At 34.8% G+C, this 23123-nt stretch overlaps 1 protein-coding gene and 9 non-coding genes across 10 annotated transcripts; all 10 read left to right on the forward strand.

Moving 5' to 3' along the window:
* Positions 1-2435: 2435 nt before the first annotated feature.
* On the forward strand, positions 2436-2531 carry LOC145637709 (small nucleolar RNA Z43). The gene has a single exon (XR_014114445.1). It is a non-coding gene; the product is annotated as a small nucleolar RNA Z43 (small nucleolar RNA).
* A 241-nt stretch (positions 2532-2772) lies between these two features.
* LOC145637713 (small nucleolar RNA U83) lies at positions 2773-2857 on the forward strand. Its single transcript, XR_014114449.1, has one exon. It is a non-coding gene; the product is annotated as a small nucleolar RNA U83 (small nucleolar RNA).
* A 48-nt stretch (positions 2858-2905) lies between these two features.
* On the forward strand, positions 2906-2999 carry LOC145637704 (small nucleolar RNA snR60/Z15/Z230/Z193/J17). The gene has a single exon (XR_014114440.1). It is a non-coding gene; the product is annotated as a small nucleolar RNA snR60/Z15/Z230/Z193/J17 (small nucleolar RNA).
* A 62-nt stretch (positions 3000-3061) lies between these two features.
* Positions 3062-3172, forward strand: LOC145637710 (small nucleolar RNA snoR1). Its single transcript, XR_014114446.1, has one exon. It is a non-coding gene; the product is annotated as a small nucleolar RNA snoR1 (small nucleolar RNA).
* Positions 3173-3221: 49 nt separating this feature from the next.
* Positions 3222-3348, forward strand: LOC145637719 (small nucleolar RNA snoR77). The gene has a single exon (XR_014114454.1). It is a non-coding gene; the product is annotated as a small nucleolar RNA snoR77 (small nucleolar RNA).
* A 463-nt stretch (positions 3349-3811) lies between these two features.
* On the forward strand, positions 3812-3937 carry LOC145637720 (small nucleolar RNA snoR77). Its single transcript, XR_014114455.1, has one exon. It is a non-coding gene; the product is annotated as a small nucleolar RNA snoR77 (small nucleolar RNA).
* Positions 3938-4125: 188 nt separating this feature from the next.
* LOC145637705 (small nucleolar RNA snR60/Z15/Z230/Z193/J17) lies at positions 4126-4219 on the forward strand. The gene has a single exon (XR_014114441.1). It is a non-coding gene; the product is annotated as a small nucleolar RNA snR60/Z15/Z230/Z193/J17 (small nucleolar RNA).
* A 259-nt stretch (positions 4220-4478) lies between these two features.
* On the forward strand, positions 4479-4579 carry LOC145637708 (small nucleolar RNA Z43). Its single transcript, XR_014114444.1, has one exon. It is a non-coding gene; the product is annotated as a small nucleolar RNA Z43 (small nucleolar RNA).
* Positions 4580-4822: 243 nt separating this feature from the next.
* Positions 4823-4942, forward strand: LOC145637711 (small nucleolar RNA snoR1). The gene has a single exon (XR_014114447.1). It is a non-coding gene; the product is annotated as a small nucleolar RNA snoR1 (small nucleolar RNA).
* Positions 4943-20717: 15775 nt separating this feature from the next.
* Positions 20718-22978, forward strand: LOC145636310 (uncharacterized). The gene is made up of 3 exons (XM_081687837.1): positions 20718-21227; positions 22382-22567; positions 22694-22978. Exons 1-3 carry the CDS (start codon positions 20718-20720, stop codon positions 22970-22972), a joined length of 975 nt encoding a protein of 324 aa, XP_081543963.1. The 3' UTR covers positions 22973-22978.
* The last annotated feature ends 145 nt before the right edge of the window (positions 22979-23123 follow it).

Below are 23123 nucleotides of genomic sequence, written 5' to 3' on the forward strand. Positions count from 1 at the left end.
TTTAACCAAACTTTGACCTAAATGTATCAAGTGGGGTCTGGTTAGATTCGTAATATTGAGTATTTTATCAGATTTTCATAATTTTTTTCATTACGAAATTAAAGATATTTAGCGATAAAAAAAAACTGCAACGATATCTAATCTGAACTTATTATTTCTGATGTGATAGAACTTATTTTTGTGATCTGATCTAATATGAACTTAGGGCATGTTCTCATACGTTTGTTTTCAATTCAACTCAGCTCAGTTCAGTTCAGTTCAGTTCAGTTTTGCTCCTAATTTCCTTCTCTTATAAAATATTCATTTCAATTCAGTTCAACCCAGCTCAATTCAGTTCAGTTCAATTCAGGTGAGTTCAGTCTATGAGAACAGGCCCTTATTTAATCTAAAATAAGTGAAAATAAGGTAAACTAAACAAGGTCATAGTGGTATGTCTTAGCTGTAATATGTTGAGGTCAAATCCCTTTCTCATCGTTTCCTTGTAGCTCCTGTATTCCATTGGCTTAAGTCTCAATCTGGGGTATTCCCCTAATAAACACCAAAAAGTTCATACATCATTTAACAAAATGTATGTGCATAATTACACTACTATTAATTTTAAAACTATTCCTTACTCAAAATGTATGTGCATAATTACACTACTATCTTAATGCATTTGGCATAAAATTTTACTTGTATTGACTTAACTCATACAATGATTGACTATTAAATTTACTAATTTATCGAACTCATAAATATGAATAATTAGGAATGAATTGCTTATAAAAGAAGAAAATTAGGAATTGAACTGAACTGAACTAAACTAAACTGATTGAAGTTGAACTAAATTGAAATTAAAATGAACACAACATACCCTAATTCGTAACCCCAAAACACACTCATCCCCCACCCATCCACTTCTGAAAACCACCCTCACTTGGCCACCACCACCCTTAAAATTGCTCCCACCCCAACCTAGAAAGGGGGGGGGGGGGTTATGTTGTTACTTTTGTATAAAACTCCAATTTAATCTAAATTTCCAAAGATTAAGCATATGTAGAAATATTTATAATCATGGATGTCAACTTAGGGCTTGTTTGGTTCACCTTACTTTTATGTATTTGAACTTATCTAGTTTGGTCTGATTTGAACTGAATGCCAGATTTAACCAAACTTTGACCTAAATGTATCAAGTGGGGTCTGGTTAGATTCGTAATATTGAGTATTTTATCAGATTTTCATAATTTTTTTCATTACGAAATTAAAGATATTTAGCGATAAAAAAAAACTGCAACGATATCTAATCTGAACTTATTATTTCTGATGTGATAGAACTTATTTTTGTGATCTGATCTAATATGAACTTAGGGCATGTTCTCATACGTTTGTTTTCAATTCAACTCAGCTCAGTTCAGTTCAGTTCAGTTTTGCTCCTAATTTTCTTCTCTTATAAAATATTCATTTCAATTCAGTTCAACCCAGCTCAATTCAGTTCAGTTCAATTCAGGTGAGTTCAGTCTATGAGAACAGGCCCTTATTTAATCTAAAATAAGTGAAAATAAGGTAAACTAAACAAGGTCATAGTGGTATGTCTTAGCTGTGATATGTTGAGGTCAAATCCCTTTCTCATCGTTTCCTTGTAGCTCCTGTATTCCATTGGCTTAAGTCTCAATCTGGGGTATTCCCCTAATAAACACCAAAAAGTTCATACATCATTTAACAAAATGTATGTGCATAATTACACTACTATTAATTTTAAAACTATTCCTTACTCAAAATGTATGTGCATAATTACACTACTATCTTAATGCATTTGGCATAAAATTTTACTTGTATTGACTTAACTCATACAATGATTGACTATTAAATTTACTAATTTATCGAACTCATAAATATGAATAATTAGGAATGAATTGCTTATAAAAGAAGAAAATTAGGAATTGAACTGAACTGAACTAAACTAAACTGATTGAAGTTGAACTAAATTGAAATTAAAATGAACACAACATACCCTAACTCGTAACCCCAAAACACACTCATCCCCCGCCCATCCACTTCTGAAAACCACCCTCACTTGGTGGCCACCACCACCCTTAAAATTGCTCCCACCCCAACCTAGAAAACTGCCACCACCCCAAAACAACCCTCTTCTTTATGAGTTTATGTTAACTTGCAAAAAAAAAAAAAAAAAAAAAATAAAAAATGGGCCAATTACCTTCAGAAACCGATGGCATTAAACCCAAATAAGAAGCCCAATTTAAAACCCTAATAAACCCCACTCTCCCCAAACTCCTCACTCCCTTATAAACAAACTCACCACATTTCATTTCTCATCAATCAGTCTCCTCTTCCATTTTCCCCAAATCATCTAAACTAGGGTTTTTATCTCTCCTCCATTTTAGGGTGTTTCTCTTTCCTAATATATCTGTGTTTTTGCTGGTCGATTCAATCGAAGAGGACGATGACGAGGAAATCTTGGTCTCGTTCGTCATAAGCGCGATTAATTTCGCCTTGATGACCATTCTATATATCACCACCCATAAGCCGAGTCCTCTTCACTTTCTCTCTCCATTTTCTAGGGTTTGCTCTTAATTTTCTGCATTTTTTTTAAATTTTTTCTATTGATTTTGATTTTTGGCCAATGATTAAATTTTTAAAAATAGACAAGCATATGTCTGAATCATACATGTTGACCACCTAATCTTCTCTATGAGGCCTTGTTTTGTTCAAATCAAACTCTTAATTTCTTCAAATTAAACATTTTTTTTGTTGATTTAATTAATTTTCTGGATTTGTCAATGATGATATCCATTTGATGTGTTAAATTGTATGAACAATCCAATGATTACAATCACATTACTGCCTTCCTTCTGAGACTATTTCAATTCTCTTTTTGTTCTTAATTTTTAAAATAAATAATTAATCTTGAGGTCGAATGATGATTTTAAATGCATAGTTCATATGATAAATTATATGATTATCGTAAACCAATAGTCTTTCGCTCCTATCTGATGACCTCAAATTTCCAAACATTTTTTCAAAATTTCAATCTTTTGATTTTAATTAGAGTAATTTAATGAATGGCGAAGATGATTAATGCTGTATTTCTGACACCTCTTGTATGAGAAGTGCTTAAGTTTGATTAAATTGAATTTAGGTTCTTCACTGAGCAGATTAAGCAAAATTCTGAGCCATTAATCATAATTATAATTAGACAATTAATTATTATCGAGTAGTTATTCAGGCAGCCCCCTAGCAAAAAAATACAATTGATAAGGGAGGTGTTATTCTACTCGTAGATTATTTCTTTGGCTCTTCAGACCTGCTGAGATTCTCTATGACGCAGTTCTAGTAACGCTAAAGTACATTCTCTTTTGATTCATTTATACGTTTTGACTACTATAGGTTAGCTTAGCTGAGTTGAATTTAGTAGGCGAGTGTAGGTACACCCGAGTTTATAATAGAAGTTACGAGGACAGTGATGAAGTTTAAATTTAGGTCTCGTTCGTCGTAATTTGCGATTATATCGCATTGCCGAATACTCAAACCATTTCTGAGTCCTTATTCATTATCAATTTAGGATGTTTTATGTTAAATGGCCTATGATTGAATTTAAATAAAGACAAGCATATGTCTGAATCATGATATGTTGAAAATCTTATTTTATGAGGCCTTTGTTTTAATTGATGATTAGTTGTGTAATGAGTCTTAGAGAGGTATTGTTATATATACCCGGGTGTTTCGTATATTCATGATTAGCGTGTGGTGCTCACGGGTATATTACAAATTTTAAGTTTAAGGTAGGAAAGTCTGTAGTTTCGAGTGGTTTTTCAGGCAACCCCCTAACAAAAAAAGCAGTTGATAAGGGAGGTGTTATTCTGCTCGTAGATTGAATCTTTGGCTCTTCCGACCGGCTGGAACTATGATGTACGCAGGTCTAGTAACGCTGAAGTACATAAATCAATTGTATTAGTGTGATTGAGATGATGCTGTTTGTTGTCATTTGTGAAAACATCTGGATATTGTTGTGTTTATTAACCTCTGATTAACGAGGTTAATTTTGGGCAATTTTGCTAGTATTCCTTCTAGCTTAAAACTTTATTGGAACATGTTTCTTGAAATCTTTGAACTACTTCGATTTGTTGTAGAGGTTGAATGATGATTTTAAATGCATAGTTCATATGATTATGTATATGATTATCGTAAACCAATAGTCTTTCGCTCCTATCTGATGACCTCCACACTTCTTAGTTAATCATCTGTTTATGTGAATAATGATTTTGAAACACATCGTGAACTTTGTTATTACTCTATGTAATGGATGCAAAATCAATTTACTATCTCTATACGATTAGACATTTTTTCTCTCTACTTTATGTCAAATCGTTGCAAATAATGTGTAACGGACGTAGTAGTTTGTAATGTACTCGAACAAAATTACTTGGCATGAATTTGCTGTATGTTCGGATATTGTGCCAAACTATTGAATTATTTGGAGAGGACAATGACGAAGAAATCTTGCAAGGTCTCGTTCGTCATAAGCGCAATTTATTTTGCCTTGATGACCATTCTGTTATATCACCACCCATAAGCCGAGTCCTCTTCATTTTCTTATTTCTTGGGTTTGTTCTATTTTTTTTTTCATTTCATTATTATGATTATGAGTTTTTACCATTGATTATATTATGAAAAAAGTAAAAGCATTTGTCTGAATTTATACATGTTGATCACCCATCTTTTTTATGATGTATATTTTGATTTTAATTGCATAGTTCATATGATTATGATAAACTATAGTCTTTTCTCTCCTATGTGATGACTCCAAATTTTCAATAATCTATGTGGCGAAGATGATCAATGCTTTATTTCTGACACCTCTTGTATGAGAAGTGCTTAAGTTTGATTATATTGAACTTAGGTTCTTCACTGAGCAAATTGAGCAAATTGAGCAAATTACTGAGCCAAATAAAATTATCAAGTAGTTATTCAGATTACTTTACAAAATGCTTCTTTTGTAATATTGTCGACGGTTTCATTTGGATTCGTAGTATTGAAATTACGATCAGAATTGCGTCATTTTAATACTTGTTCCGTTGCAATCCTTGAATTGTTAAGAAAGCAAGAAAAACATATGGAAGAACATTAACTATTGGTTTGTTCTGATTTATTGAACTGAACTAGTTGGTGATGAATTGAGCTGAAAAGAAATGAAATGAATAGTTTACCAAATTGAATCTACCCTGTGAAATCTCCGAACAAATCCGTATATTTTATTATTTATTTTTTTATTTATGAGGATGAAAATCCCTTCAACCTTTTTGGAGTGGGTATACGATGGAAGAATACAATGAAACAAATTCGTATTCCTCCGTTTTTAAGTACTTGCTCTAATTTTCTTTTTTAGCCATTTTTAAATACTTGCTCCATTTCCTTACTTAGAGAGTTTTTATAATATATAATTCATTTTTCTCACCTAGTGGACCCAACAAATATCATATTTTATTTTCTTCGTTTTCTTTTAGATGCAACATACTGTTGTTAGGAGTGTAATTTAGTGGGCCATGTGCTTTAAGTAAGGAAAATAGTATAGTTTTTCCTTAAAGTAACTTTCCTTTTATAGTGTGTTGCAAGTATTGTGACATTTTCTTTTTAAGAAAGTGTTGCAAGTAAAAGAAAACGAAGGAAGTATTAATTTTATATTCTTTCTCCTTCAATTTCTCCACTACTTTTGCTTTATATAATTTTTTTTCTTCCACCAACCCTATTACTTTCATATTTTATTACTTTTTCTAATTTCTCCAAAAACACTGCGTATAGAGGAATGGAACAAGTTTATTATTACGAAAGATGTATTTTATGTCATGTCAGATTATTATTATTTCATTTTCTAAATGATTTATGCAAATAACATTTTAGCAAGGAAGGGGAAAAACACTTCTGTATTTTGACAAGTAACAATACTTTCTCTGTATAATTGTCCTTTTGATGATATTAGGGGTTGTTCTCTTCATCTTATTTTCAATTCATTTCAAACTCAATCAGTTCAATTTTTAATTTTATTTTCTCATAAAATTTTCAGTTTAGTTCAACTTCAATTAATTCAGTTCAGCTCAGTTCAGTAAATCAGAACAGGTACTTAGTAATAAGATAAGTTGTACTAATCATATCTAGTTGTTTTCTTCTATAGATGGCATCTAGGCTGGATAAACACAAATCACGGCATAAGCCAAAACAAACTTTATATTTCACAGTATAGATTGATTATTCTTGACAACCATGAGATTAACAAACTTTATATAACACAATTGCAATGGTGTGTTTAACACCAATGGATGCATCATCAATTATAATGGGATGTTTTGGGTTTGCTAACCCAGTGAAGGATCGAAGGATTCTAGCTAGGGATGTCAATGGGGCAGGGTGGATGTTTCCCTTCCCATCCCCAACCCCATCCTTATTCTCGCGGCGGGTCCATAATTCATCTCCATCCCTGTCCCGGCGGGTACAATTCCAAAACCATCTCGCTCCACCCCCACCTAATCCTCACCCAAGACCCGCCTAGTATAAGCCTTTCAAATACACAATCTAACATAATTAATTCGGATTACAATAAAAAAAACATTCTTAATGTACAACACGTTTTTGTTTATAATATAAGTGTATACAAAGTAGTATAATTAATATTTTATTTCACGTAATTATTTTATAAAAGAGTATAAAAGTATATAATGTCGAAAAGTATATAATTATTTTATTTTGCCGGGAAATAAAAATTGCCGAAACGTTTACCATGGCCTCTAATACCCTCCGGGACTCCAATTGGGTGGGTGGAACCATCCAATTTGCCTTTAAACGACCAATTTACCAGTTTACAACTTACACCGATTTCATTAATTCAAGCCTACCACGAACCATTTATGAAAACAAATAATGATCATATATGGTTCCAATCGACATTATATGACCACGAGATGTATTCTATAGAATTTCAAGACTTTTCGACACCGGGCCCCGAAGACTCCAAAAATTATAAAAAAAACGTGGATATTAGTCTTTAATTTTGAATATTTTGACTTTTTTCGCCTGGAAATAAAAATTTCCGAAATATTTACCATGGTCCCTAATACCCTCCGGGACTCCAATTGGGAGGGTGGAACCATCCAATTTGTCTTTAAAGGACCAATATACCAGTTTTCAACTTACACCGATTTCATTAATTCAAGCCTACCACGAACCATTTATGACAACAAATAATGATCATATATGGTTCCAAACGATATTATATGACCCCGAGATGTGTTCCCTTAAATTCAAGACTTTTTGATACCTTGCCCTAAAGACTTCAAAAATTCTCAAAAAGCGTGGATATTAGTCTTCAATTTTGGAATTTTTTGACTTTTTTACGCCCGAAAATAAAAATTGCCGAAATGTTTACCATAGTCCCTAATACTGTCCGTGACTCCAATTGGGTGGGTAAAACCATCGAATTTCCTTTAAACGGCCAATTTACCAGTTTACAACTTACACTGATTTCATTAATTCAAGCTTACCACGAACCATATATGACAACAAATAATGATCATAAAAGGTTCCAAATGACATTGTATGACTCCGAGATGTATTCTCTAGAATTTCAAGACTTTTCGACACCGGACCCCAAGACTCCGAAAATTCTCAAAAAGCGTGGATATTAGTCTTCATATTTGGAATTTTTTGACTATTTTTTGCCCAGAAATAAAAATTGCCGAAATGTTTTCCATGGTCCCTAATACTCTTTGGAACTCCAATTGGGTGGGTGGAACCATCCAATTTGCCTTTAAACGGCCAATTTTTCAGTTTACAACTTACACCGATTTCATTAATTCAAGCCTACCACGAACCATTTATGACAACAAACAATGATCATATATGGTTTCAAGCGACATTATATGACCCCAAGATATATTATCTAGAATTTCAAGATATTTCCACACCGGGCCCTAAAGACTCCTAAAATTCTCAAAATGCGTGAATATTAGTCTTCAATTTTGGATTTTTTTGACTTTTTTTCGCCTGAAAATAAATATTGCCGAAATATTTTCCATGGTCCCTAATACTCTTCAGAACTCCAATTGAATGGGTGGAACAATCCAATTTGCTTTAAAACAGCCAATTTACCATTTTACAACTTACACCGATTTCATTAATTCAAGCCTACCACAAATCATTTATGACAACAAATAATGATCATATATGGTTCCAAATGACATTATATGACCCTGAGATGTATTCTCTAGAATTTCAAGACTTTTCGACAACGGGCCCCGAAGGCTCAAAAAATTCTCAATAAGCGTGGATATTAGTCTTCAATTTTTGAATTTTTTGACTTTTTTTCGCCTAGAAATAAATATTGCCGAAATATTTACCATGGTTCTTAATACTGTCCGGGACTCGAATTGGGTGGGTGGAACTATCCAATTTGCCTTTCAAAGGCCAATTTACCTGTTTACAACTTAAATCTATTTCATAAATTCAAGCCTACCACAAACCATTTATGACAACAAATAATGATCATATATGGTTCCAAACGACTTTATATGAAACTAAGATGTATTCCCTAGAATTTCAAGACTTTTTGAAACCGGACCCCGAAAACTCCAAAAATTCTCAAAAAGCGTGGATATTAGTCTTCAATTTTTGAATTTTTATGACTTTTTTTCGCCCGAAAATAAAAATTGCTAAAATGTTAGTTTTCCATGGTCCCAAATACCCTCCGGGACTCTAATTGGGTGGGTAGAACCATCCAATTTGCCTTAAAACGACCAATTTAACAATTTTAAAAATACACCGAAGACTTTTCGACACCGAGCCCCGAAGACTCTAAAAATCTCAAAAAGCGTGGAGATTAGTCTTCATTTTTTGATTTTTTTTCGCCCGAAAATAAAAATTGACGAAATGTTTAACATGGTCCCTAATACCGTCCGGAACTCCAATTGGGTGGGTGGAACCATCCAATTTGCCTTTAAACGAACAATTTACCAGTTTTCAACTTACATCGATTTTATGAATTCGAGCCTACCACGAACCATTTATGACAACAAATAATGATCATATATGGTTCCAAACGACATTATATAACCCTAAGATATATTCTCTAGAATTTCAAGACTTTTCGACACCGGGCCCCGAAGACTCCAAAAATTCTCAAAAAGCGTGGATATTAGTCTTCAATTTTTGAATTTTTTTAACTTTTTTTTGCCGGAAAATAAAAATTTCCGAAATGCTTACCATGGTCCCTAATACCCCTCGGGACACCAATTGGTTGGGTGCAACCATCCAATTTGCCTTTAAACGGACAATTTAACAGTTTTCAACTTACAACGATTCCATTAATTCAAGCCTACCACGAACCATTTATGACAACAAATAATGATCATATATGGTTCCAAACGTTATTATATGACCCTGAGATATATTCTCTAAAATTTCAAGACTTTTTGACACCGGGCCATGAAGACTCCAAAAATCTCAAAAAACGTGGATATTAGTCTTCAATTTTTGATTTTTTTTGACTTTTTTTCGCTCGAAAATAAAAATTGCCGAAATGTTTACCATGGTCCCTAATACCCTCCGGGATTCCAATAGGGTGGGTGGAACCATCCAATTTGCCTTTAAACGACCAATTTACCAGTTTTCAACTTACATCGATTTCATTAATTCATGCTTACCATGAACCATTTATGACAACCAAATAATGATCATATATGGTTCCAAACGACATTATATGACCCCAAGATGTATTCTCTAGAATTTAAAGACTTTTCGACACCGGGCCCCGAAGACTCCAAAAATTCTCAAAAAGTGTGGATATTAGTCTTCAATTTTTGAATTTTTTTGACTTTTTAAGCCCGGAAATAAAAATTGACGAAATGTTTATCATGGTCCCTAATACCCTCCCGGATTCCAATAGGAAGGGTGGAACCATCTAATTTGCCTTTAAACGACCAATTTACTAGTTTTCAAATTACACCGATTTCATTAATTCAAGCTTACCACGAACCATTTATGACATCAAATAATGATCTTATATGGTTCCAAACGACATTATATGACCCCGAGATGAATTCTCTAGAATTCAAAGATCTTTCGACACCGGGTCCCGAAGACTCCAAAAATTCTCAAAAAGCGTGGATATTTGTCTTTAATTTTTGAATTTTTTTTGACTTTTTTCTCCCGAAAATAAAAATTGCCGAAATGTTTACCATGGTACCTAATACCCTCCGGGACTCCAATTGGGTGGGTGGAACCATCCAGTTTGCCTTTAAAGGACCAATATACCACTTTTCTACTTACACTGATTTCATTAATTCAAGCCTACCACGAACCATTTATGACAACAAATAATGATCATATATGGTTCTAAACGACATTATATGTCCCTGAGATGTATTCCCTTGAATTTCAAGAATTTTCGACACTGGGCCCAGAAGACTCCAAAATTCCTCAAAAAGCGTGGATATTAGTTTTTAATTTTGGAATTTTTTAAATTTTGTACGCTCGAAAATAAAAATTGGCGAAATTTTTACCATGGTCCCTAATACCCTCCGTGACTCCAATTGGGTGGGTTGAACCATCCAATTTGCCTTTAAACGACCAATTTACCAATTTACAACTTCCACCGATTTCATTAATTCATTCTTACCACAAACCATTTATGACAACAAATAATGATCATATATGGTCAAACGAAATTATATGACCCCAAGATGTATTCTCTTGAATTTTAAAAACTTTTCAACACCGGGCCCCGAAAACTCCAAAAATTCTCAAAAAGCGTGGATATATTTTTTTTACTTTTTTTCGCCCGCAAATAAAAATTTCCGAAATGTTTACCATGGTCCCTAATACTTTTCGGGACTCCAATTAGGTGGGTGGAACCATCCAATTTTCCTATAAAAGACCAATTTACCTGTTTAATTTTACACCGATTTCATTAATTCAAGACAACTACAAACCATTTATGACAACAAATAATGATCTATCATATATGGTTCTAAACGACATTATTTTTAACCCGAGATGTATTCCCTAAAATTTCATTACTTTTCGACACCAGGCCCTGAAGTATCAAAAAATTCTGAAAAAGCGTGGATATTAGCCTTCAATTTATGAATTTTTTGACTTTTTTCGCTCGGTAATAAAAATTGTCGAAATGTTTACCATGATCTCTAATACCCTCTGAGACTCCAATTGGATAGGAGGAACAATCAAATTTGCCTTTAAACGACCAATTTACCACTTTTCAACTTATACCGATTTCATTAATTTAAGCCTACCACGAACCATTTATGACAAAAAATAATGATCATATATTGTTCCAAACAACATTATATGATCCCAAGATGTATTCCCTAGATTTTCAAGACTTTTCGACACCGGGCCCCGAAGACTCCAAAAATTCTCAAAAAGCGTGGATATTAGTCTTCAATTTTTGAATTTTTTAACTTCTTTTCGCCGGGAAATAAAAATAGCCGAAATGTCAACCATGGCCCCTAATACCCCTCAGTACTCCAATAGCGTGGTTAGAACCATCCAATTTGCATTTAAACGAACACTTTAACAGTTTTCAACTTACATTGATTTCATTAATTCAAGCCTACCACAAACCATTTATGACAACAAATAATGATCATAAATGGTTCCACGCGACATTATATGACCCCGAGATGTATTCTCTTGAATTTCAAGACTTTTTCGACACCGGACCAAGAAGACTCCAAAAATCTCAAAAAGCGTGGATATTAAGTCTTCAATTTTTGATTTTTTTAAACTTTTTTTTGCCCGAAAATAAAATTTGCTGGAATGTTTACCATGGTTCCTAATACCCTCCGAGACTCCAATTAGGAACCATCCAATTTGCCTTTAGACGACCAATTCACAAGTTTTCAACTTACACCGATTTCATTAATTCAATCTTCCCACGAACCATTTATGACAACAAATAATGATCATATATGGTTCCAATGACATTATATGACCCCGAGATGTATTCTCTAGAATTTCAAGACTTTTCGACACCGGGCCTCGAAGACTCCGAAAATTCTCAAAAAGCGTGGATATTAGTCTTCAATTTTTTAATTTTTTGACTTTTTTCGCCCGGAAATAAAAATTGCCGAAATGTTTACCATGGTCCCTAATAACCTCCGGGACTCCAATTGGGTGGGTGGAACCATCCAATTTGCCTTTAAAGGACCAATATACCATTTTTCAACTTACACCGATTTCATTAATTGAAGCCTACCACGAACCATTTATGACAACAAATAATGATCATATATGGTTCCAAACGACATTATATGTCCCCGATATGTATTCCCTTGAATTTCAAGACTTTTCGATACCGAGCCCCGAAGACTCCAAAATTCCTCAAAAAGCGTGGATATTAGTCTTCAATTTTGGAATTTTTTGACTTTTTTACGCCCCAAAATAAAAATTGCCGAAATGTTTACCATGGTTCCTAATACCCTCCGTGACTCCAATTGGGTGGGTGAAACCATCCCGTTTGCCTTTAAACGACCAATTTACCCGCTTACAACTTACACCGATTTCATTAATTCATGCTTACCACGAGCCATTTATGACAACGAATAATGATCATATTGAAGGAGTTATGTCTTCGTCGTGTGCAATTACTAGATATATAAATGGATCAAATTATGGAGATGATTAAGTTCGTATATTTGGGTCGTCGTTTTGCCATAGCTAGAGGTACTAACGATCTTTGGACTAGTAAAATAGCCCAAAGCCCAATCAGACGGATCCTATAAGGTCACACAAAGGGGCTAGATCGAGCATTAGAGGACGAGGCCCATCATGGGCCTCATCACTCTAGGTGGCCGGCCATGTAGGGGAATTAAGAGTGTTTTGGGCTTCGTGCCCTAGTCTAATTACAATGAGATCATAAATAGACTAGGTGCCTAGGTTTGCAAGAAAAAAAGCAATTAACTGAACAGTGTGATCAAACCCTAAATAGAAAACACGAAACCCAACCCCTCTCAAAGTCCTCTCTCTCACGGCTCTCTCCTCCCCCTAGGCGCCGGTGGTGTGTCCCGAGGGGTATTAGGGACCATGGTATTAGTCTTCAATTTTTGAATTTTTTTTTACTTTTTTCTCCCGAAAATAAAAATTTCCGAAATGTTTACCATGGTCCCTAATACCCTCCGGGACTCCAATTGGGTGGGTGGAACCATCGAATTTGCCTTTAAATGACTAATTTACCAATTTTCAACTTACACCGATTTCATTAATTCAAGCCTACCACGAACCATTTATGACAACAAATAATGATCATATATAGTTCCAAACAACATTATATAACCCCGAGATATATTTTCTAGATTTTCAAGACTTTTCGACACCAAACCCCGAAGACTCCAAAAATCCTTAAAAAACGTGGATAGTCTTCAATTTTTGAATTTTTTATTTTTTTTTCGCCGGAAAATAAAATTTGACGAAATGTTTACCATGGTCCCTAATACCCCTCTGGACTCCAATTGGGTGGGTGCAACTATCCAATTTGCCTTTAAACGAACAATTTAACAGTTTTCAACTTACATCAATTTCATTAATTCAAGCCTACCACGAACCATTTATGAAAAAAAATAATGATCATATATGGTTCCAAACGACATTATATGACCCTGAGATGTATTCTCCAGAATTACAAGACTTTTTGACACCGGGCCTCGAAGAATCCAACAATCTCAAAAGGCGTGGATATTAGTCTTCAATTTTTTATTTTTTTTTTACTTTTTTTGCCCGAAAAAAAAAATTGTTGAAATATTTACCATGGTCCCTAATACCCTCCGGGATTCCAATAGGGTGGGTGGAACCATCCAATTTGCCTTTAAACGACCAATTTACCAGTTTTCAACTTACAACGATTTCATTAATTCAAGCTTACCACGAACCATTTATGACAACAAATAATGATCATATACGGTTCCAAACGACATTATATGACCCTGAGATGTATTCTCTAGAATTTCAAGACTTCTCAACACCGGGCCCCGAAAACTCCAAAAATTCTCAAAAAGCGTGGATATATTAGTCTTCAATTTTTGAATTTTTTTGACTTTTTTCACCTGAAAAAAAAAATTGCTGAAATGTTTACCATGGTCCCTAATACCCTCCGGGACTCCAATTGGGTAAGTGGAACCATCCAATTTGCATTTAAGGGACCAATTTACCAATTTTCAACTTACACCGAATTCATTAATTCAAGCCTACCACGAACCATTTATGACAACAAATAACGATCATATATGGTTCCAAACGACATTATATGTCTCCTAGATGTATTCCCTTGAATTTCAAGACTTTTCGACACCGGGCCCCGAAGACACCAAAAATTCTCAAAAAGCGTGGATATTAGTCTTCAATTTTGGAATTTTTTGACCTTTTTTTGGTCCGGAAAAAAAAATTTCAGAAAAGTTTACCATGGTTCCTAATACCCTTCGGGACTCCAATTGGGTGGGTGGAACTTTCTTATTAGCCTTTAAAAGACCTATTTACCTGTTTACATTTTATACCGATTTCATTAATTCAAGACAACTACGAACCATTTATGACAACAAATAATGATCATATATGGTTCCAAACGACATTATATGACCCCCAATATGTATTATCTAGAATTTCAAGACTTTTTCGACACCGGGGCCCGAAGACTCCAAAAATCTCAAAAAGCGTGGATATTAGTCTTCAATTTTTGATTTTTTTTTTACTTTTTTCGCCGGAAAATAAAAATTGCCGACATGTTTACCATGGTTCCTAATACCCTCCGGGACTCCAATTGGGTTGGTGGAACCATCGAATTTGCCTTTAAACGACCAATTTACCATTTTATAACTTACACCGATTTTATTAATTCAAGGCTACCACGAACCATTTATGACAACAATTAATGATCATATATGGATCCAAACAACATTATATGACCCCGAGATGTATTTTCTAGAATTTCAAGATTTTTCGACACCGGGCCCTGAAGACTCCAAAAATTTTCAAAATGCGTGGATATTAGTCTTCAATTTTGGAATTTTTTGACCCGAAAATAAAAAATGCCGAAATGTTTACCATGGTCCCTAGTGTTCTTCGGAACTCCAATTGGGTGGGTGGAACCATCCAATTTGACTTTAAACGACCAATTTACCAGTTTACAAATTACACCGATTTCATTAATTGAAGCCTACCACGAACCATTTATGACAACAAATAATACTCATATATGGTTCCAAACGACATTATATGACCCCGAGATGTATTCCCTTGAATTTCAAGACTTTTCGACATCATGCGCCGAAGACTCCAAAAATCCTCAAAAAGCGTGGATATTAGTCTTCAATTTTGGAACTTTTTGACTTTTTAATTTTACGCCCCAAAATAAAAATTGTCGAAATATTTACCATGGTCCCTAATACCCTCCGTGACTCCGATTGGGTGGGTTGAACCATCCAATTTGCCTTTAAACGACCAATTTAACAGTTTACAACTTACACCGATTTAATTAATTCATGCTTTCCACGAACCATTTATGACAACAAATAATGATCATATATGGTTCCAAACGACATTATATGACCCCAAGATGTATTCTTTTGAATTTCAAAACTTTTCGACACCGGTCTCCGAAAACTCCAAATAATATTCTCAAAAATCGTTGATATTAGTCTTCAATTTTGGAATTTTTTGACTTTTTTCGCCCGGAAATAAAAATTGCCGAAATGTTTACCATTGTCTCTAATACCCTCCGGGACTCTAATTGGGTGGGTGGAACCATCCAATTTGTCTTTAAACGACCAATTTACCTGTTTACGACTTACACCGATTTCATTATATTAATTCAAGTCTACCACGAACCATTTATGACAACAAATATGATCATATATGGTTCCAAACGACATTATATGACTCGAGATGTATTCCCTAGAATTTCAAGACATTTCAACATCGGGCCCCGAACAATTCAATAATTATGAAAAAGCGTGGATATTAGTCTTCAATGTTGGAATTTTTTGACTTTTTTTTTCGCCTGAAAATAATTAAAAATTGCCAAAATCTTTACTATGGTCTCTAATACCCTCCGAGACTCTAATTGGGTCGGTGGAACCATCCAATTTGCTTTTAAACGACCAATTTACCAATTTTCAACTTACACAGATTTCATTAATTCAAGCCTACCACGAACCTTTTATGACAATAAATAATGATCATATATGGCTCTAAACGACATTATATGGCCCGAGATGTATTCTCTAGAATTTCAATACTTTTCGACACCGGGCCCCCAAGACTCCAAAAATTCTCAAAAAACGTGGATATTAGTCTTCAATTTTGAAATTTTTTGACTATTTTTCGCCCGAAAATAAAAATTGCTGAAATATTTACCATGGTTCCTAATACGCTTCGTGACTTCAATTGGGTGGGTGGAACCATCCAATTTGCCTTTAAACGGCCAATTTACCAGTTTACAACTTATACCGATTTCATTAATTCAAGCCTATTACAAACCATTTATAACAACAAATAATGATCATATATGGTTCCAAACGACATTATATGACACCAAGATGTATGTCCTAGAATTTCAAGACTTTTCGACACCGGGCCCCGAAGATTCTAAAAATTCTCAAAAAGCGTGGATATTAGTTTTCAAGTTTTGAATTTTTTGACTTTTTTCGCCAAAAAATAAAAATTGCCGAAATGTTTACCATGGTCCCTAATACCCCCCAGGATTCCAATTGGGTGGGTGGAACCATCCAAATTGCCTTTAAACGAACAATTTACCAGTCTTCAACTTACATCGATTTCATTAATTCAAGCCTACCACGAACCATTTATGACAACAAATAATGATCATATATGGTTCCAAACGACATTATATGAGCCCAAGATGTATTCTCTAGAATTTCAAGACTTTTCGACACCGGGCCCCGAAGACTCCAAAAATTCTCAAAAAGCGTGGATATTAGTCTTCAATTTTTTTTTATTTGACTTTTTTTGGCCCAAAAATAAAAATTGCCGAAATATTTACCATGGTCCCTAATATCCTCCGGGATTCAAATAGGGTGGGTGGAACCATCCAATTTGCCTTTAAACGACCTATTTACCAGTTTACAACTTACACCGATTTCATTAATTCGAGCCTACCACGAACCATTTATGACAACAAATAATGATCATATATGGTTCCAAACGACATTATATAACCCTAAGATATATTCTCTAGAATTTCAAGACTTTTCGACACCGGGCCCCGAAGACTCCAAAAATTCTCAAAAAGCGTGGATATTAGTCTTCAATTTTTGAATTTTTTTGACTTTTTACACCCGGAAATAAAAATTTCCGAAATGTTTACCATGGTCCCTAATACCCTCCGGGATTCTAATATGGTGGGTGGAACCATCTAATTTGCCTTTAAACGACCAATTTACCTGTTTACGACTTACACCGATTTCATTATATTAATTCAAGTCTACCACGAACCATTTATGACAACAAATAATGATCATATATGGTTCCAAATGACACTATATGACCCCGTGATTTATTCTCTAGAATTTCAAGACTTTTCGATACCGGGCCCAAAAGACTCAAAAAATTCTCAAAATGCGTGGATATTAGTCTTCTATTTTGGAAATTTTTTGACTTTTTTTTTCTCCAAGAAATAAAAATTGCCGAAATGTTTACCATGTTCCCTATTACCCTTCGGGACTCCAATTGGGTTGGTGGAACCATCGAATTTGCCTTTAAACGACCAATTTACCATTTTATAACTTACACCGATTTCATTAATTCAAGGCTACCACGAACCATTTATGACAATAATTAATGATCATATATGGATCCAAACAACATTATATGACCCCGAGATGTATTTTCTAGAATTTCAAGATTTTTCGACACCGGGCCCTGAAGACTCCAAAAATTCTCAAAATGCGTGGATATTAGTCTTCAATTTTGGAATTTTTTGACCCGGAATAAAAAATGCCGAAATGTTTACGATGGTCTCTAGTATTCTTCGGAACTCCAATTGGGTGGGTGGAACCATCCAATTTGCCTTTAAACGACCAATTTACCAATTTACATATTACACCGATTTCATTAATTGAAGCATACCACGAACCATTTATGACAACAAATAATAATCATATATGTTTCCAAACGACATTATATGACCCCGAGATGTATTTTCTACAATTTAAAGATTTTTCGACACCGGGCCTTAAAGACTTCAAAATTTAAAGATTATTGACTTGAACCGAACCCGACTTGAAAATAACTCGACCTAATTATAATATATAAATTATTGACTTGAACCGAACCCGACTCAAACCCGAGAATGACCCGACCTGATTCTAACTCGCAAATTATTGGCTTGAACCGAACCCGACTCGAACTCGAGAATTACCCTAATTCGTTTTAACTTGTGAATACCTGAATTAAACCTGACCTATTGTTCACCCGACCCAAATGTAACCCAACCTAAACCCGACCCAAACCTGATAATAAGTATGACCCGACGTGAACCGACTCAAGCATGACCCAACCCAAACCTGAACCGCATAAGTTATGGAATTAATCTTAATTGACCCGACCCACTCTTACCCGACCCAAACCCAACCCGTTTACCCGAATTGACAACTCTAATTATAGCCTTTAATTTTGCCAATTTTTGACTTTTTTTTACCCGAAAACAAAAATTGCCGAGAAGCTACCTATAGACCCTAATACCCTCTAGGAGTCTAATTGGGTGGGTGGAACATTCAATTTTCCTTTAAGCATCCAATTTACTCATTTCTAGACATGCCTCTTGTATTGGCTATAAGCTTTCACGGGACCTTTATGTACCCGACTTATGGTTGTATATGGGTCCAAACAACATCATACGACCCCAAGATGCATCTCATACAATTCCGTGAATTTCTGACATCGGGTCCCGACACATTCTAAACTGCTCCGATTTTTGGTATTATAGCCTTCAAATTTGGCTTTCGTACTCCATTTTTTCACTCGGCAAGATTATGCATCCAAGTACTTTGATGGGTTCCCAAATTAAAGGACCTTGATTGGAAGTCATGGGTAATGCCCATAACCATATCATTCATCCTTAATCATCATGTCTTAAGGCAATGACGGCATGCCCTTAAACGACAAAACTAGTTGTTTTGTATGCATTGTCCTTGGGTGCACATGTCTTGTGCACATGCCACACTCCCCTTGCACCATCCCACACCCCAACACTTTGGCATTGTTACTTGTCTCAATTCACTACTTAGCATTTTTTAGCATATAAGAAGCATCGTCGCTAACCTCATTTTCCAAAATATCGGTGTTTTTAGGGAAAAGGGTGGGGGGGAGGGACGAATCAAAGCGACATAGGGCTGAATCTCAATGGATCGTTGCAGTAAGGCCACTCTGCCACTTAAAATACTACGTCGCGAATTTAATTCGTTTGCAAAGAATTGAACCCGCTGCTCGGTAGGAATTGTATTTCAAGGCGGCTCTCACGGCGCATGCATTGCGCGAGCTTAGCCTACGACACGTGCCCTTGGGGGCGAAGCCCCTACTATAGGACGACAAACAGGCGGCAGGCGCATACATTGTTTTTGGACCGGATTCTGACTTAGAGGCGTTAAGTCATAATCCAGCACATGGTAGCTTCGCGCCACTAGCTTTCCAACCAAGCGCAATGACCAATTGTGTGAATCAACGCCATTGAATAGTCTTTCATCATGAAATAAGTAAAAAATGGTCTAAATTCAATTTTCACAAAATTTAAATTTTATCTTCGTAGAAAATTTCTGGCTCGAGACAGGCATAACTTACAACCTACATGGTAGAATATCATATTGTGTCACAACTAGATTATAATTTTATTTGAAAAACGTGACATGAGGTTTTTTCACAATAGACACAGCATAATAAAATAAAATTTATTTCTAGAAAAATAGGCTCGACTACTTCATTAACATGTGGGTTTGCTCCTGCTTGACAGTGTATTTTTAAATTCCAATCATAAAATTTGGTAAAAGTAACAACCCCCAACAGTACACATACACACCACACATTTGCTCATAATTTCCTAAATTAAGATGTTTGGATCTATCAATTATCCAATTTTTTCAAACCAGATTCAGATTGAAATCAGATTAGATCAAATCAGATTGAATTAGCTCGGATATTTGATTGGGCCACCCTGTTAACTGTTTTAACAGGGTGTGAAGGCCTTTTTTCCAATATATCGTAAAGGATCATTGGAATTAAAAAGTTATTGTTGAGAATATCTAAGATGATTTCAAAACTCATAAGCAATAAATACATCAAGAGAAATGATGTTGTCATTTTCTATAAATCAAGGCATGCTTTCCACTTACTACATTTCCACCGATATCCCCCCAATTTAAGCACAAATACACAAAAATAAAACCCACCAAAACATCCGTTACCCCAAAATTCAGTCAAAAGTTTGAGCGTTTCAACCGATTGATCATAATTCATGTTTCAATAACCAAAAATGTAGTGATTTCTTGTACTACTAATACACCTATATTATTACTTCAGTGGATTACTTAGTCACATCCCAAATTATCCTCATCTACCCTTTAATTCTCCTAATTAAATATTTAGCTTTGCTTCATACATTTTGATTGTAACAAAAAAAAAAAAAAAAAAAAAAAAAAAAAAAAACATTAAAAATGATGTACACAAAATCAGAATCTGATATTACTAGCCTAGCAACTTCATCACCAATATCATCACCTAAGCCACCTAGGCCGGTTTACTACGTTCAAAGTCCCTCACGTGATTCACAAGAGGAGGACAAGTCATCGACAACGGCCTCAGCCACCGCGACACAGGCGGCTAACACCCCCGTGGGGTACCGGAGCCCATCGGATGCATTGTCATTGCTTTCTATATTTAGTCGTCAGTCAAGGTCACCTGCCACGAGTCGTGTGAGTGGGATACAAGGGCACCGGCGGAAGAGGAGGGAGAGGGATAGGGTACGGTTGCTTTCGGGACGTCGACACGAGGCGGAGGTGAAGGGGGAGTTGTATGTGAATTGGTGGAGGGATGAAGAGGGGGAAGAGTTGTCTAGGAGTTGTAAGGTTTTTATGTGGATGTTGTTTTTAGGGTTGCTTTTTATGGTGGGGTGTTTTATTGTTTGGGGTGCAAGCAGGCCTTTTAGTGCACAAGTTTTTCTCAAGGTAAATTGTTTTATTCATGCATGTATTCATTAATTTAGTTTTTTTTCTTAATAAACATGCATGCACTTAAACCATAAGAATCATGCACCTCGGTAATTAATTATGTTGCACTTAAATTATTTTAAATAGTCATGATTCTAGAGACGTATCTTAAAATGTTAGATCTATCTTACGAAGAAGAAGTCAAAAATTCAAAACTATTTGTTTTAATTTGAAAGAATTGAGTTTAATCAAAATTCATAAATTGAATTTTGATAATGGATCTCTCATTTATTTCTTATTTTTGCATACTCCGTGTGAATTTATAAGTAACGTGTCGATATAGACAAGTTAATTATATTGCATGAAGCAAAAAATCATGAACCTTCCCAACATATGTTACATGATTCAAGGTTATCATGTCATTGAAATTGTATAGTATTTGTGAATGTTGTTTTTGGTAAAAAGGCAAGTTTAGTATGGAGTATAATTTTTCTCTTTCTTTTTCGAGGATTTGTATGAAACAAAAGATCAAAGTACTTATTTTTTTAGCTAAATAGAAAAAAGAAGGATGACTAGACTCTAGAGTGACATGGAAAATAAAGTATGTATTTTGGCTTATATGTTATTAAATTAACTCCTATAAATCATCCACCTTTTTATTACATAATATATATATATATATATATATATATATATATATATATATATATATAGAGAGAGAGAGAGAGAGAGAGAGTGGGTGAGAAAACTCACCTGAAATTAATACGATAATGCCAAAAGATTAAATTTCCTCCACTAAACCACTAGCTACTTCTTCCTAATCCTACTGGATACGGAAAAATTCTTGCTTGGTACGTAAATTTGAGTGACAAACTTGCGTGCTTTAATTTAGTAACAAACAAGTTTATGGGATTAATTAACTTTCTAATAAGGCTAATAACTTTCATACCGTCATTATTAAAAGATAGTACGAGTAATTGAAATAAGGCTAATTAATAATCTAAGCTAAAATACACTTAGTAGGATAGTCTTTTAGGGGCGACCTTAAGAGAAAAATGAGGCAAACTTTAAGAGACGGAGAGAATAGTATGAACGAAGTATTCCTTTGACATAATATACTGCTTTGATAGTTGTTAACTTAATTTTTCTAATACTTGTGAAAAACTATGTAGGATGTGACTGTACATAATTTCTATTTTGGGGAAGGATCAGATTTTACAGGAGTACCAAGCAAGATATTGACAATAAATTGTTCGTTGAGAATGAGAGTGCATAATCCTGCTACGTTTTTTGGCATTCATGTTAGCTGCTCAACTATCAACCTTCGTTATTATGATCTCACTATTGCTTCCGGTCAGGTAAGATTGCTCTGCTTAGTTAATTGATTCTTGGTTTTGCGAGTAATTAGATTGGATACGAGTCAGTTTTGTCATTGTGCGTATGTATATACAACTTAAGTGACTTAATTTGTGGTGTATGTTTAGTTGGATCCATACTATCAACCTAAACAAAGCTGGCGGACAGTGCATGTAAATGTCGAAGGAAGGAAGGTTCCGTTGTATGGGGCTGGTGCTGGTTTTGTGGTCTCCGATAAGGCTGAAGGTGTTCCATTGATATTGGACTTTGACATCAGGTCGAAAGGAGAGGTGGTGGGCAAGTTGGTGAAGACGAAGCATCAACGACATGTTAGGTGTTCTTTGAACATCAGCTCTCAAAACACCCGGATTGTTAGACTTGCAGAACATGCTTGTATAGAGCGATGAACTTGAGAGAAGAGCATACTAAGTTTATAATCAAATGAATTTCAATGTAAATGATGATGCCTTGAACTATATGAATATTTTGATTTCGTTGTTTCAAAAGATGTAAATCCCTTGCCTTTTTATGGCGACACCTTAATTGCATTCACCAGAA

Source organism: Chenopodium album, chromosome 6, assembly GCF_948465745.1.
Source record: "Chenopodium album chromosome 6, dcCheAlbu1.1, whole genome shotgun sequence".
Lineage (NCBI taxonomy): Eukaryota > Viridiplantae > Streptophyta > Magnoliopsida > Caryophyllales > Amaranthaceae > Chenopodium > Chenopodium album.